General features: G+C 44.7%; 1 protein-coding gene across 3 annotated transcripts in view; it reads right to left on the bottom strand.

The window, feature by feature from the left end:
- Window positions 1–12,665, bottom strand: part of AUTS2 (activator of transcription and developmental regulator AUTS2) — a 760,670-nt gene that overhangs the window by 406,282 nt on the left and 341,723 nt on the right. For all 3 annotated transcript variants that reach the window (XM_056506763.1, XM_056506765.1, XM_056506764.1), the window contains exons 3-4: window positions 11,852–11,953; window positions 3,552–3,587 (exon numbers count right to left, since the gene is read on the bottom strand). In XM_056506763.1, coding sequence (XP_056362738.1) covers window positions 3,552–3,587; window positions 11,852–11,953 — 138 coding nt within the window. The remainder of the gene's footprint in view (window positions 1–3,551; window positions 3,588–11,851; window positions 11,954–12,665) is intronic.

Genomic DNA, 12,665 nt, shown 5'->3' with positions numbered 1-12,665 from the left:
ATTAACAGCATGCCTAAATTTTTTTTCACATGCACCAATCACAGACTGGACTGATCTCATAGGAAGCAGTAAAATCAGGCCAGCACAAAAGGCTTCCAGGAGAATTAGAATGATTTTTATCTCTTCTTTTCTGAACTTTTGGTTTAATAATACACAAAAAGGATGGGAAAGCATCTCCTCTGACAAGGAGCACCAAGATAGGTGAAACAGACTCTAACAAAATTGTCTTTTAAACAGAATCTACAGAACATACCTACACCTGAAGGGAGCAGAAGACAGTTGCTCCCAACTGAAATCCAAATTTGAAGGTGTATTTAGAGCTCCTCAACAACCTTGCACCATCCCCTCTCCTTCAGTGGCCACTTGACTGGTCCCATTTTGCTGAAGCAGCTCATTACCAAGTTTGTTTAATCAAGGGCAGCTCTATCACCCCAGCTGGGTGTGGGTTAGGCTGAATTGCTGATGGAAATTCCCAACTCTCTCCATTGCCCAAGCAGGCTCTGGAATGCCCTCCCAGAGCACCTGCACTTTTCCTTTCCCTGTTCCCAGCAGCACTTCCATAGAGGCAACAAGAACAGAAGAATTCATTCTCCAGCTTTGCCATTCAGAAATTGATCTACTTACAGCATAAAATCCAGAGATTCCAGCCTTCACCACTACTGCTGAGGCTGATGGTGAATTACTAGGATGGAGCTATCACAGAGATATTGGAGGAATGATTTTGTGTCACTGGCAAGTGTCAGCTTTATAAATGTTTCCTTAAACACTCAGTGATCTCCAGAGACTCTCTAAGAGAGTAAGAGGATCTAAAGCCATTTCAGCTTTGCTGTAGCATGAGCAGCACCACAAACACTGCAGACACATGACCCCTCACCCCTCAAACCCAAGTCCTCAGAGGGGATTGCAAGCTGGACATGGATTCTAAACACATGAAGATTCCATTAATACTTGATTAAAACTTGATTTAAACAGCAAACACGTGCTACTTAATCCATACCTCAGTGTTCATTCCTTTCTGAACAACACCTGCTTCCTTCTTCAGCAGATGTCCATCAGCCCAATTTCACCTACCTGGTTCCTCTGTTCCCTCTGGTGAGCTGCAGTACAGAATATTTCACAGTCCAATGTACAACATACATCAAACCATTTCCAAGGGCCACAGCTTTATTATTATCTATTAAAACAAGATATTTTTGCTGTACTTGAGACCAATGACCCCTGTTTTGATGTTCTGGGTTAACACCAAACACAAAAACTAACAGTCTTTTCTAGTTAAAGGCTTTGGAAAAAAGAAGTCAATTCAAGAGCATATTCCTTTGCACGTTGATAATACAATAATTACACTGATCAGAAACACATGCTAATTGGATCATTCTGGGGCATTTTTCTCATTGTCTGGTACCTCAAAACACATCTGGGTTTTATTTGCCCCATGTAAGTTAATAAGAGTATGGGCTTTTTTAAAACAACAAGCAAGATAATCCTAAAAACAATTTTCCAAAGTGAAAGGGGAGGAAAAAACCCTTCATGTTTCATCCAAGACTGTGGAAGTGTAGGAACAACTTTAAGATAGAAACTGAAGGACGTTTTCTACCTACTTGGCTATTAGTGAGGAAAGAAAAAAAGGAAGTTAAAGAGTCTTAATACTGTGACTATAGACAAGAAACAGCTCAGTTAAATACATATTGATGGCACCAAGCAGGGATATCTCCCCCACCTACACAGACCCAAATTGGAATGATTTAAGGTGCCAATCCATGGGCCCTGGAAGATGTCAGGCTGCCTCTTGTTGCTAAATCCCTTGCTCAGGAGAGCTGGAAACTTTCAAGCTTTCCTTTGGAGCATAGGGGATGCTGACACCTTCCAGATTTTCACTTTAGTGGACCAACCCACAGACAGTATGGTAGAAGGAGGAGCAGATGGCTTCTCTTCTGTTTCTCTGCTGCCTGGAGAGGAAGCTGAGTGCTGCTCCCCACCCGAGCACACTCAGCTCAAGCTGCAAGAACAAGGCTCCTTCATCCATGGCACAGCCCCCCAGCCCATAATATACCTGTCCCATTCCACAACATGTCTGTAGACCTCTGCATGATTGGAATTTTCCCCAACAAAGGAAAGCAATTGGTTCTGAACTATGGAAAGGCATTCAAGGTTTAGTTTTAACTCTAAATAAAGGTTGAGCCATTTGATATCATTTCTCCTTTCATCCCCTCCCTCTTAAAAAATACATATGCCACAAACCAGGGCAAGTGATGAAAGAAGGAAATCAGCTTGTTTCTTCTGTTTCACAACTTACCTTACTCTGATCTGGGCCTTGATATAATTAGAACAACTACCACAGAACTTTTTCACTTGAGGATGCTCTTTTCATACCTCACCCCCAGCAGTGTGAACGTTCTGTTTGTGCAGAATCCAGCATAAATCCAGCAGGACACAGCTTTTCTCCAGGTATTAAGCAATTTTTGTGAGGCCACATGTACACAATTTAATCCCATAACTTTCTTACAGGACCACAGACCTCTATGACAAAAGGCTAAATTCACCATGAACTAATAGAAGAAAATTACTCTCTGGGAATGTGACAAGAGTGCAACCAAGTTGTTCCATCATGTAATTGAACACCACAGAGTTTACTTTTCCCCAGAGTTCAATGAGAAGATAAAGCAGGCTTTGGTTATCCTGATAATTCCACAGAGCAGTGCTATGGGACAAGGCTCTCTGCATTTTACCCACCTGGTTTTGGACATACACAATGCTCTGGTTCTCCTACAGTTATTATAAAGGCAGAAAAGATGTGCTTGGAGAATGCAGCATAAGTTACAAGAGAAACAGGATATGAGCAATTTAAATAGAAATCTTGGAAGAAAATAAGCAGTATATTGGATTGACTGGAAAACATTTTTTTACTCCCAAACTTATCTGTGCAAGTAAAAGGTATATTGATGAATGTGGGAATGAACAGAAAGGCATGAATATAGACTGTTAAATCAATACAGGTGCATGCAAATAAATCACAAACCCAAAAAAAACCTGATCAATTTTCAAACCAGCTGGGGCCTGATCTGCTGCTCAGGACACAAAATGTAAATCTGGCATAAATGTAACTTCTGTGTTTTCTAAGAGTGTTCATGACTCATGGGCTTTTAAACAACAGGTAGAAATCTCTGTGCCAGTTCTCTGGGCTGTGGCACACAGGAGATGAGGCAAGACATTGTAATGGGCTCTTTAAAATCTGTGAATCAACAAGAACTGGTGCAAGGGGGAATCAAATCCAACATCTCCCATTAGAGAGATGGTGAGACCATGGCTCACTTTATTTGCTATAATTGTGTAAGTTAAATGCTTTTAAAATGTATGTAGTAATTAATGTGACACCTGATTAATTCTAGAAAACACCACCCTGTTGGAAATATTACTTTGCAATGGAAGGGTGCACTCAGCTCTTGGGCAGGGTGGTTGGTGGGATTTCCCTGTGTCCATGGATTTTGTGTGGGGTGTTTGGGGTGAGGAACACTCTGCTCAGAGGCACGGTGGGAAAGTGGAGATGCACTTACAAAGTAGCCTGTTCCCAAGCTGGAAGGAGCTGAGCTCTGCAATAAAACACAAAGACAAAGTGGAAAGTCAGCGATGGTTTTTAACACGTTCCAATCCACACAGCTCATTACCAGCCCTTTCCAAGCTTTTCATCACCACATCACAGCCCCAGCTCCTGCCCCTTGTCATCTGCTACTGAAACAAACACGCTGTTGCTTAATTTTTCCCTTTACATCTCTCAACGACTCGGAGATGGTAACGTGCTATTTACTGAATTCCAAGCTTCTGCGGTGGACGTAATTGCCAATTTATTTGACAGGCAGCTGGGTAATGAATTAATGATGGCATTTCGCCCTGCACTGAGACTAAACAGACACTCATCAAGCAGCCTCCCTGACATGCTGACATTCAATGCCCCGGACTCCAGCTCCTCAGCTCCGTGGCCACAAAGGGGCAGCCGGGAGGGGGAGAAAGGCGAAAAAAGTGGACTGACTTCAAAACAAAAAGCCCGGTGGGCTCGGATGACTTTTTCAGTGTATGACCTGTTTGCCAATTTATTCCCGAAAGGCCCCGGTAAGTACACGCATAGTGCTTTTCTAAAATGAGACATTTTGTAAACATAATTAGTAGTCTGAAATGTAAAGGATGCGTGGGCACAGAGAAGCTGCTTTAGTCGATGTACCATTTTCTGGAGAATGCAGTCACTGCAATTTCCCATTTGGATGTCCACATTGTTTGACAAACCAAGGATTTAGAAACAACAACATCAACAAAAAAAAAGCAAACAGAAAATATCTACAGTGTGAAATAGATTTCAAAACTCAAGCCTATAAAAATAATTAAAACTAATATTACTACCACGGAAAATAATCAATTTGTTTAAATGCTTAAAAAAAAAAAAAAAAAAAGCATCATGAAATTCCATTTAAGTGGGACACGACCACAACCTGTATATTCACAGGAATTAAGGAGATAAAGGGTTTTGTTTCATTAGTTTTTCATCTAAGCAATGGGGATTACACAGCAGAGCCATGGGGAGCCCAGAACATCCCGGTGCTAATCCAGGCCAGGCTGTTCATCCCAGGGAAGCAGCAGAAGGCACAGGACCATTCCCTGGGGCTGTCAGACAGCAGAGAGGAACTCCTGCTCCCAGTTCCCACTTTGGTGCTCACAGAGGAACAGCACTCGCCCTCCGAGGTGACACAGCTCACGGGTATCCAGACCTGCTGCCCAAAGCACGGGCAAGACACAGAATTCTGGTCACCTCATCCCTGTTCTGAGACAGGAGCCTGAACTGCAGGTGTGCAATGCACATCTCTGGCCATCAGCAGGCAAGGGAACTCCACACAGACAGAGACATTCCAAAATCCCTGAGCCACCCTCACCCACAGGAGCCCCTGTCCCAGGGATGCTGTCCCTGTTTGTGACCATCCTGCTGGGCTGCCCTGCTCACTGACACAGCCCTCTGTGGGCACAGGCCCTGCTTCAGAGATGCTAAAATTATTTATATGTTTTATTTTATTTTATTTTATTTTATTTTATTTTATTTTATTTTATTTTATTTTATTTTATTTTATTTTATTTTATTTTATTTTATATGTTTTTCATGCATTCATAACTTGTAGACTACTACTATATAGCTATATAGCTCCTTAACTAACTCTAATCCTTCTCCTAGCCTTTCTCTTAAAGTTTAAAATAGTAAGTTCACCTTCCTGGACTCTCATTTAGTCTTGTCTCTATAGTGAACATTTTATTTTTCCATATATCATAGACATAATAAATGTAGGGCTACAAGCTGGGGGGGCAAGGGAGGGTTCAGTGGAGGGCAGAACCAAAAGGGGGGATTACTTAATTAACTGTTCCTCTAACTGGATAATTTCTGTAAAGTATGCTAATTTATTAAACTTATAAAAATTCTGAAGCGTGCATTTTGCCATACTTGCACCTGGAGCACCTTCATTAAAGGTAAGAGCTTTTTATCATCTTCACACTGTTTGGCTTGTGATTTTTGGCATCACTGGGAGCCCCAGTGGCCCAGCAGCTCTGCAGCCCTGGCACACAGCACTGTGCAGCACGCCCTGCTCAGGGTCCCACACGACACACACTGCCTTCCCCTTCACTCATCCTGCTCCCTGCTTCACGCCATTAAAATTCCTTTCATTCAAGCTGGAGTTCTACCCACGAGTACAACATGTGCAATCATTATAACCACTTTTGTTTCAGCTATGTACAGATGCCAAGCGAGTACCACTCTTTTCACTCACAGTTTTTTTAAACTTACTTTACTGGCTGAAAGCTCCAAAGTTTGCATTCTGCATCTGTGTGTAATTTTTGTCTGCTTTTTATTCCAAGTTTTGGAAGGATAGAGTACCAAAACAAAACAACAAAGAGGAAGAAAAAAAGAATAAGCAAACAAAATATTTCCCACTGAATATTTTCATTCCTTCAAAAGCAATGCTGCAATGGCTATGGGAGGACAGTCAAATGACTTTCACTCAACAACTGTGCATTTTCAGGGAACTTGGGTTTGCTGGATGGAAATATAGCCCTTCACACATTGCATGCTGCATATGGAGAGTGCAGTTTGCAAACTCTGTTTAATTGAAGTATGAAAGGCTGTGTTGCACATGCATGAATGACTGTCAGCTGTGCTGTGAACTGTGTGTTGACAGAGCACAGAGGCTGAAGCAGGGCTATGCAAGGAGACAATTCTCACCTTTTGGGGAACTCCCAATAGCGAAAGGGTCCCACTACCCCGTGCCCAGCCTCGGGACAACTGCACAAGCATCTTTACAAGCCCATGCTGAGTCGTGATCCTGCACTGCTGGCTCTATAGCTCTTATATAAAGTGTGCCTATAATAGAGGTAATGGTTTCACTTTCCCCTTGCACAACAGGACATCAGAAAAACTATTTGATATTCACACAACCACCAGCAGAAGCCTGCATCAGGTGCCCATCAGCAAAACACACTTGCTTAAAATTGACAGGGTTCTGGGCTTTTTTTTTGTTTGTTTGGTTGGTTGGTTGGTTGGTTGGTTTGCTTTTTTTGTTTCCATCCTTTCTTAAAGAGAAGAACTTTGGCCCAGAAGCAAAAATGTAGTAACCCTCATGTAAGCATTAGTTTATTGTGTACCAAAGAAAATTACATCCTTGAGGTCTTGGAAGGCACAGTTACATCCATTTTGCATATATATTGTGCATTACTTGGGGAACTGGGTGGGAAGAAAGACTGTGTTGTACATATTTGTTCTGGCTATTGTTTATGCAGGTCTGACTGAATGAAGGAACAGTGGGTATCATTTCAATTTCTGATGTCAACATCAAATTACTTATTTAATTTCATGCCTGGCGAAGCATTGTATAGCTACACGCAGAATCATTTCACTTCATTTGTTATGCTGTGTTTTCCTGGCGATTGGCTTGCCTTCCAACTGACAGCTTTAATTACGACATGAATTTGATTGCGCTGCCGAGGAATTAACATAATGCAACAAAGCATTTAAGCACCCAACCTCAGCCACACAAACACACATCCCCACCCTCAGCCACACGCACACAAAGCACGGGCACTGCTGCTGAGCAGCTCCAGGCACAGCCCTGCTCCTGGGGATGCTCTGGAGGGGCAGCAGCACCGAGGATTGCAGAGCACAGCACCCAAAGATCGTCCCTCAGTCTGTCTTTGGCTCTCTATAGGTGGGAGGGATGGGAGACAAAAGAATTGAAAATTGAGGCAGCCCTGGTGGGCAGACTCCAGGGTTTCAGGAGTTGTACTCTTTGTGACCACCTTGCTGTGGCTGCCCCTGAAGCACAAAGTGCCCAGCACAGGAGGAGCACACAGCACAGAGCACTGGCAACAGGGCAGCACTCACAGAGTGCAGCAGCTTTGATCAGCTTTGTTAACAGCCCAAGAGAAGACTTTTATTGCAGGAACAAATGGGAAGATTCCTGTCCCACTCCCTGTTAAGGAACTGGAAGAATATTCCAGACAGAGAGGTGCCAACTGCAGCAAGAGGTGATGAGGGGCTGCATCCCATGCAAGGACCATGTGGGAAAGGCTTCTGCTCTTCATCCCTTCACTGAAAACCTGCAACCAGCACCAGAGGCAGCAGGCAGGGCTGAGATCAGGCAGATCAGGAATTTAGGAATGTGCTCCAATGAAATCAGGTGGTTTGATTTTTGATTAGCAAAGAGGTGGCTGAACCCCTGAATACTCGGTGCATTTACCATCTAGGTTAGCTGTAACTCTCATGTTTTCCTCAAGTAAATCTCCTGGCTGTTTTGTAAAACATGACTAAAATGTATTCTGAAGAGGGAGGACTCAATTAGAAATAGATACACACAGGAAGATAAGGAAAACAAGTTGACTGAGCTCCAAGCTGAGCAAAAGAGAAAGCACTGCCATCTTGTCTCCAAGCAAGATCTCAACAAAATGAATTCTACTGCTGGCAAGATTTTGATGAGATTAAACTGACTACAGCACCCTATATATAAAGGAGGAGCAGCTCTCCAATTTCTCTTTTAGGCCCCTGGAGCTACCTCTGCCCATAAAGGAAAAAACAAGTTGTCATTCCTAAAAAAATAAAACTATATAGGGGAGAAAGGCAGAGAGCCATGGGTTTATGAAATTCAGAGGGGGAGCTGGATCAGGGCACTGCTTGCACTGGAGATTTGAGCAATCATTATCCCTAATCTAGCAGGGGTCAAATTCTCTGCTAATTATGTTCTCTCACAGAGGGGTGGGTGTGTGCACACATGTGCAGGCGAGGACAAAGAGAGGAGCTGATGGAAATCAGTCTCACTGCATTGCATCTGACAAGAACAGAGGATATTCCCCTTCCTACTGTCTGATGCTATTTCAAGCCTCATTATGAGAAAAGTCTCCTGTTTAACATGGTCTTTTCATTGAATTATCTTCTTTTCATTTTTGCCCACCTCTCACAAATGCTGCAAATTACCTGCTTGGATCTCATTAGCCTGGAAAGGAGCCTTCCCTTGTAAACACACTTTGCATCACTCTGCATCATCCAAGGACTGCAGGTACATTTACAGCAGGCAGAGTTGAGAAAGACCTGACAGGAGAGGGAATGAAGCCACTGACAAGTCAGTTTGCAGCTGGATGTTCATTATCTCCTCTCCCTCATCCTGCATCTGTCACTGAGCTCTCACTAAGCATCTGCACGAAGCCCTGTGAAGCTCTAACATTCCTGTTTCACCAGGAATGCCTGCTCAAACTGGGGATGGGAAAAGGGATCATCCACCTGGAGAGCCTGCACTTCAGTCATTATCTGCATTTCCATCCACCAGCCACGCTTAGTCTTAGTGTTGCCAGGTGACAATAGTGGAGAGTCATTGTATTTCATGGCAAAAAATTTGCTTTCTGACCCCAGGGTTAATCTGCCTGCAATGTTTTATGTTTCTTGTTCGATCTTCTGTTGGGTACACAGCTTTTTGCATCTTTTTTTCCTGAGAAAATAAGTGTGAAAACAAGCAGAACTTCAGGGAAAACAAAACTTTCTCTGTTGTCTGTAGCTTTTTCTGGACAGTAAATAGTGGGTATTATTAGACATCTGACTTCTTCAAAAAGTATTATTTAAAATAACCATTTGGAAGGTCCTGTCATTTCAGCATGTGGGGTGTCTGAGTGGGAGAATGGAAATGGGATGGAGAGCTCTGAAATTACTTTGGGAGGGGAACAATGGGATGGAGAGCTCTGAACTGACTCTGGGAGAGGGGAATGGGATGGAGAGCTCTGAACTGACTTTGGGAGGGGAACAATAGGATGGACAGCTCTGAACTGACTCTGGAAGAATGGAAATGGGATGGAGAGCTCTGAACTGACTCTGGGAGAGGGGAATGGGATGGAGAGCTCTGAACTGACTCTGGAAGAATGGAAATGGGATGGAGAGCTCTGAACTGACTCTGGGAGAACAGAAATGGGATGGACAGCTCTGAACTGACTCTGGGAGAACAGAAATGGGATGGAGAGTTCTGAACTGACTCTGGGAGAATGGAAATGGGATGGAGAGCTCTGAACTGACTCTGGGAGAATGGAAATGGGATGGAGAGCTCTGAACTGACTCTGGGAGAGGGGAATGGGATGGAGAGCTCTGAACTGACTCTGGGAGAAAGGAAATGGGATGGACAGCTCTGAACTGACTTTGGGAGGGGAACAATAGGATGGACAGCTCTGAACTGACTTTGGGAGAATGGAAATGGGATGGAGAGCTCTGAACTGACTCTGGAAGAATGGAAATGGGATGGAGAGCTCTGAACTGACTCTGGGAGAAAGGAAATGGGATGGAGAGCTCTGAACTGACTTTGGGAGGGGAACAATAGGATGGACAGCTCTGAACTGACTTTGGGAGAAAGGAAATGGGATGGAGAGCTCTGAAATTACTTTGGGAGAGGGCAGTTGAAACTACTGCTCTGAACTGAAGGAGCCTGGGAAGGGCCACCACAGACCCAGGCACAGTGAGAGCTGTCTCATACCTGGTTTTCAAATCTCAGCTGAGCTGGTAATGCCTGACCAGAGAGACAGGCTTGTATTGCAATGAACTATCAAAGCATAAATGAACTTTCCTTATCAAGCAAAACATAAATTATGTATAACACTTTAAAATATACATCTCCACATACATTTACATAACATTTATTTTGAGCAACCTGTGAATCCCTCTGTCCTCTCTCAGGTGCACTAGGGAAGTTGTATTTGCTCTCTACTTCCTTTTAATTTGCCACAGTGCTGAGACAAAGGAAAAGTGTTGTAAAAACACCAGAGAAAAACTGGATTTGATGTGTGGGAGGGGAACCAGGGCTCTGCTCTCACTGCCAGGTCTGGCAGTGCAATGCTGTGAGCTGCTGAGAAGCCAAATAAACCTCAGAGCTCTCCACTCAGTAGAGTGCAAGGGAATGACAAAGCTAAGTTAAAGCCATGTTTGCAAGGAGCTGTGAAGTGTTTTGCTGGAAGGTGCTGTGTAATTGTGAAGTTGGTTGCAGTGACTTCCCAGCTGCCTCAGGGCTCAGACAGGCCAGGATGATGATGATGATGATGGTGATGATGGTGACAGGCTGACATCCAGCTGCCATCCACTGCTACCTGCACAGAGCATTTCCTGACTGCCTCCTCTGCTTTCACTCTCCTCTTCCAAAGAGATCTCCCAGCCCTGAGACTGACCTCAGCTGACAGCTATGAAGGGCAAGCTCTGAAGTGTTTAGCTGGATGTCACCCATAAAGGCTGGCTCTGGGGAAGGAATGGACCTCTAAAATAATGTGACAAAGGGATATGGAGAGTGAGTGCTACAGATTTCACACTTTCACAGAAAAAAAAAAAAATCAGGCATCTGTTCCAGTGATATGCACAATTCAGCAAAAATTGCTAGCTGTGTGCCTCCAGGCTTAAATTTGCACAAGGAAATGTATCCTTTACGAAGGTATTTCTTTTAATGCCTGCTCTGTTCAGTTTTCTGGATTGGCCTATAGAGGACACCATCTGGCATCTGTCATCCAGATCTACACAGACATAAAATCCCCATCTCCAAAATGTGGGTTAGTTAAGAGTTGGGCCAGATTGCTGGCTGGTACAAATTGGGCTGACTGATGTAGCTATCCATGCTTTTACCAGCAAAGGATCTGACCTACAAAATCCCCAATTTAGATACTCTTTTGGGACAGGACTTTCTTTATATTCTGTGTTGTAAAGCATGTGGCACAGAGGACACAGAGCCATGAATAAAACACTCAAGGATTGTGATGGTACACATAATAAATAGTAATCTAATTGTAGCAACAGAAAGATTTCTGTAGTCATTGCTCTGTCAGAACAACTCGTGTGTGTCACTGGTGAATGACCAGCATTCTCCATGAAGAAAAATACTCTCACAGGGCTGCCACCAAAGCCCTTCCACAGCACTTTAGGTAGAGCAATAAAGGCAGAGCTTATGCTATTGCTGGCCATGTTATATCAATTCATTATATATAACTGAGTCTCTCTAGACACTCAAATAATTCTCATAAAGACAGTATGTAGCCCAAAGAAATACATTCTTTGGGGTAAAAGGAGGCCATTTCATTTCTCAGCTATGCAGAACATTTTAACTTCTTCAAATGGCCTTCAACAGTTTCCAAAGAGCTGAGCGTTTGCACACAGAAAGGCATTGTACCAAACTTTAACAACTTCATTAAACCGGGGCAGGAGACCTAAATCACCTCTTCCTCTGCTGAACCCCCAAAGGGAGGGAGATTTTACCACAACCCATCCCAGCCATGAAGCCCCCCAGGCAGGGGCTGCAGCAGGGTGTCCCTGCCTGGCACTCACGTCGCTGAGCCGCTCCCGGGAGCTGCTGCGCTGGAAGCCCTTGGACTCGCCGCTGGCGCTCTCGCTGTCGCTGTCCCGGCAGCTGCTCTGGCCTGCCTTGAGCTGCACACACAGGAGACACAAAGAGAGCGGGGGGTGAGCCTGCTGCAGCTGAGTGTCCGTGCCACACTCTCCTCTAACCCCTCCCAGGGCCCGGCAGGTCCGTGTGTCAGGGCATTGCCCCAGGGACACCATGGACATAGTCCTATGGACACCAGGGACACAGCCCTGGACACCATGGACATAGTCCTATGGACACCATGGACACAGTGCTGGACACCATGGACACAGCCCCAAGGACACCATGGACACAGCCCTGGACACCATGAACACAGCCCCAGGGACATCATGGACACAGCCCTGGACACCATGGACACAGCCCTGGACACCATGGACACCATGGACACAGTGCTGGACACCATGGACACAGCCCCAAGGACACCATGGACACCATGGACACAGCCCTGGACACCATGGACACAGCCCCAAGGATACCATGGACACCATGGACACAGCCCTGGACACCATGGACATATGCTGGACACCATGGACACAGCACCAGGGACACCATGGACACAGCCCTGGACACCATGAACACAGCCCCAGGGACATCATGGACACAGCCCTGGACACCATGGACATAGTCCTATGGACACCATGGACACAGTGCTGGACACCATGGACACAGCCCCAAGGACACCATGGACACCATGGACACAGCCCTGGACACCATGGACATAGTCCTATGGACACCATGGACACAGTGCTGGACACC

Source organism: Oenanthe melanoleuca, chromosome 19 (genome assembly GCF_029582105.1).
Source record: "Oenanthe melanoleuca isolate GR-GAL-2019-014 chromosome 19, OMel1.0, whole genome shotgun sequence".
NCBI lineage: Eukaryota > Metazoa > Chordata > Aves > Passeriformes > Muscicapidae > Oenanthe > Oenanthe melanoleuca.
The sequence above is the reverse complement of the archived record's forward strand: the minus strand, read 5'-3'. Positions and strand labels throughout refer to the sequence as shown.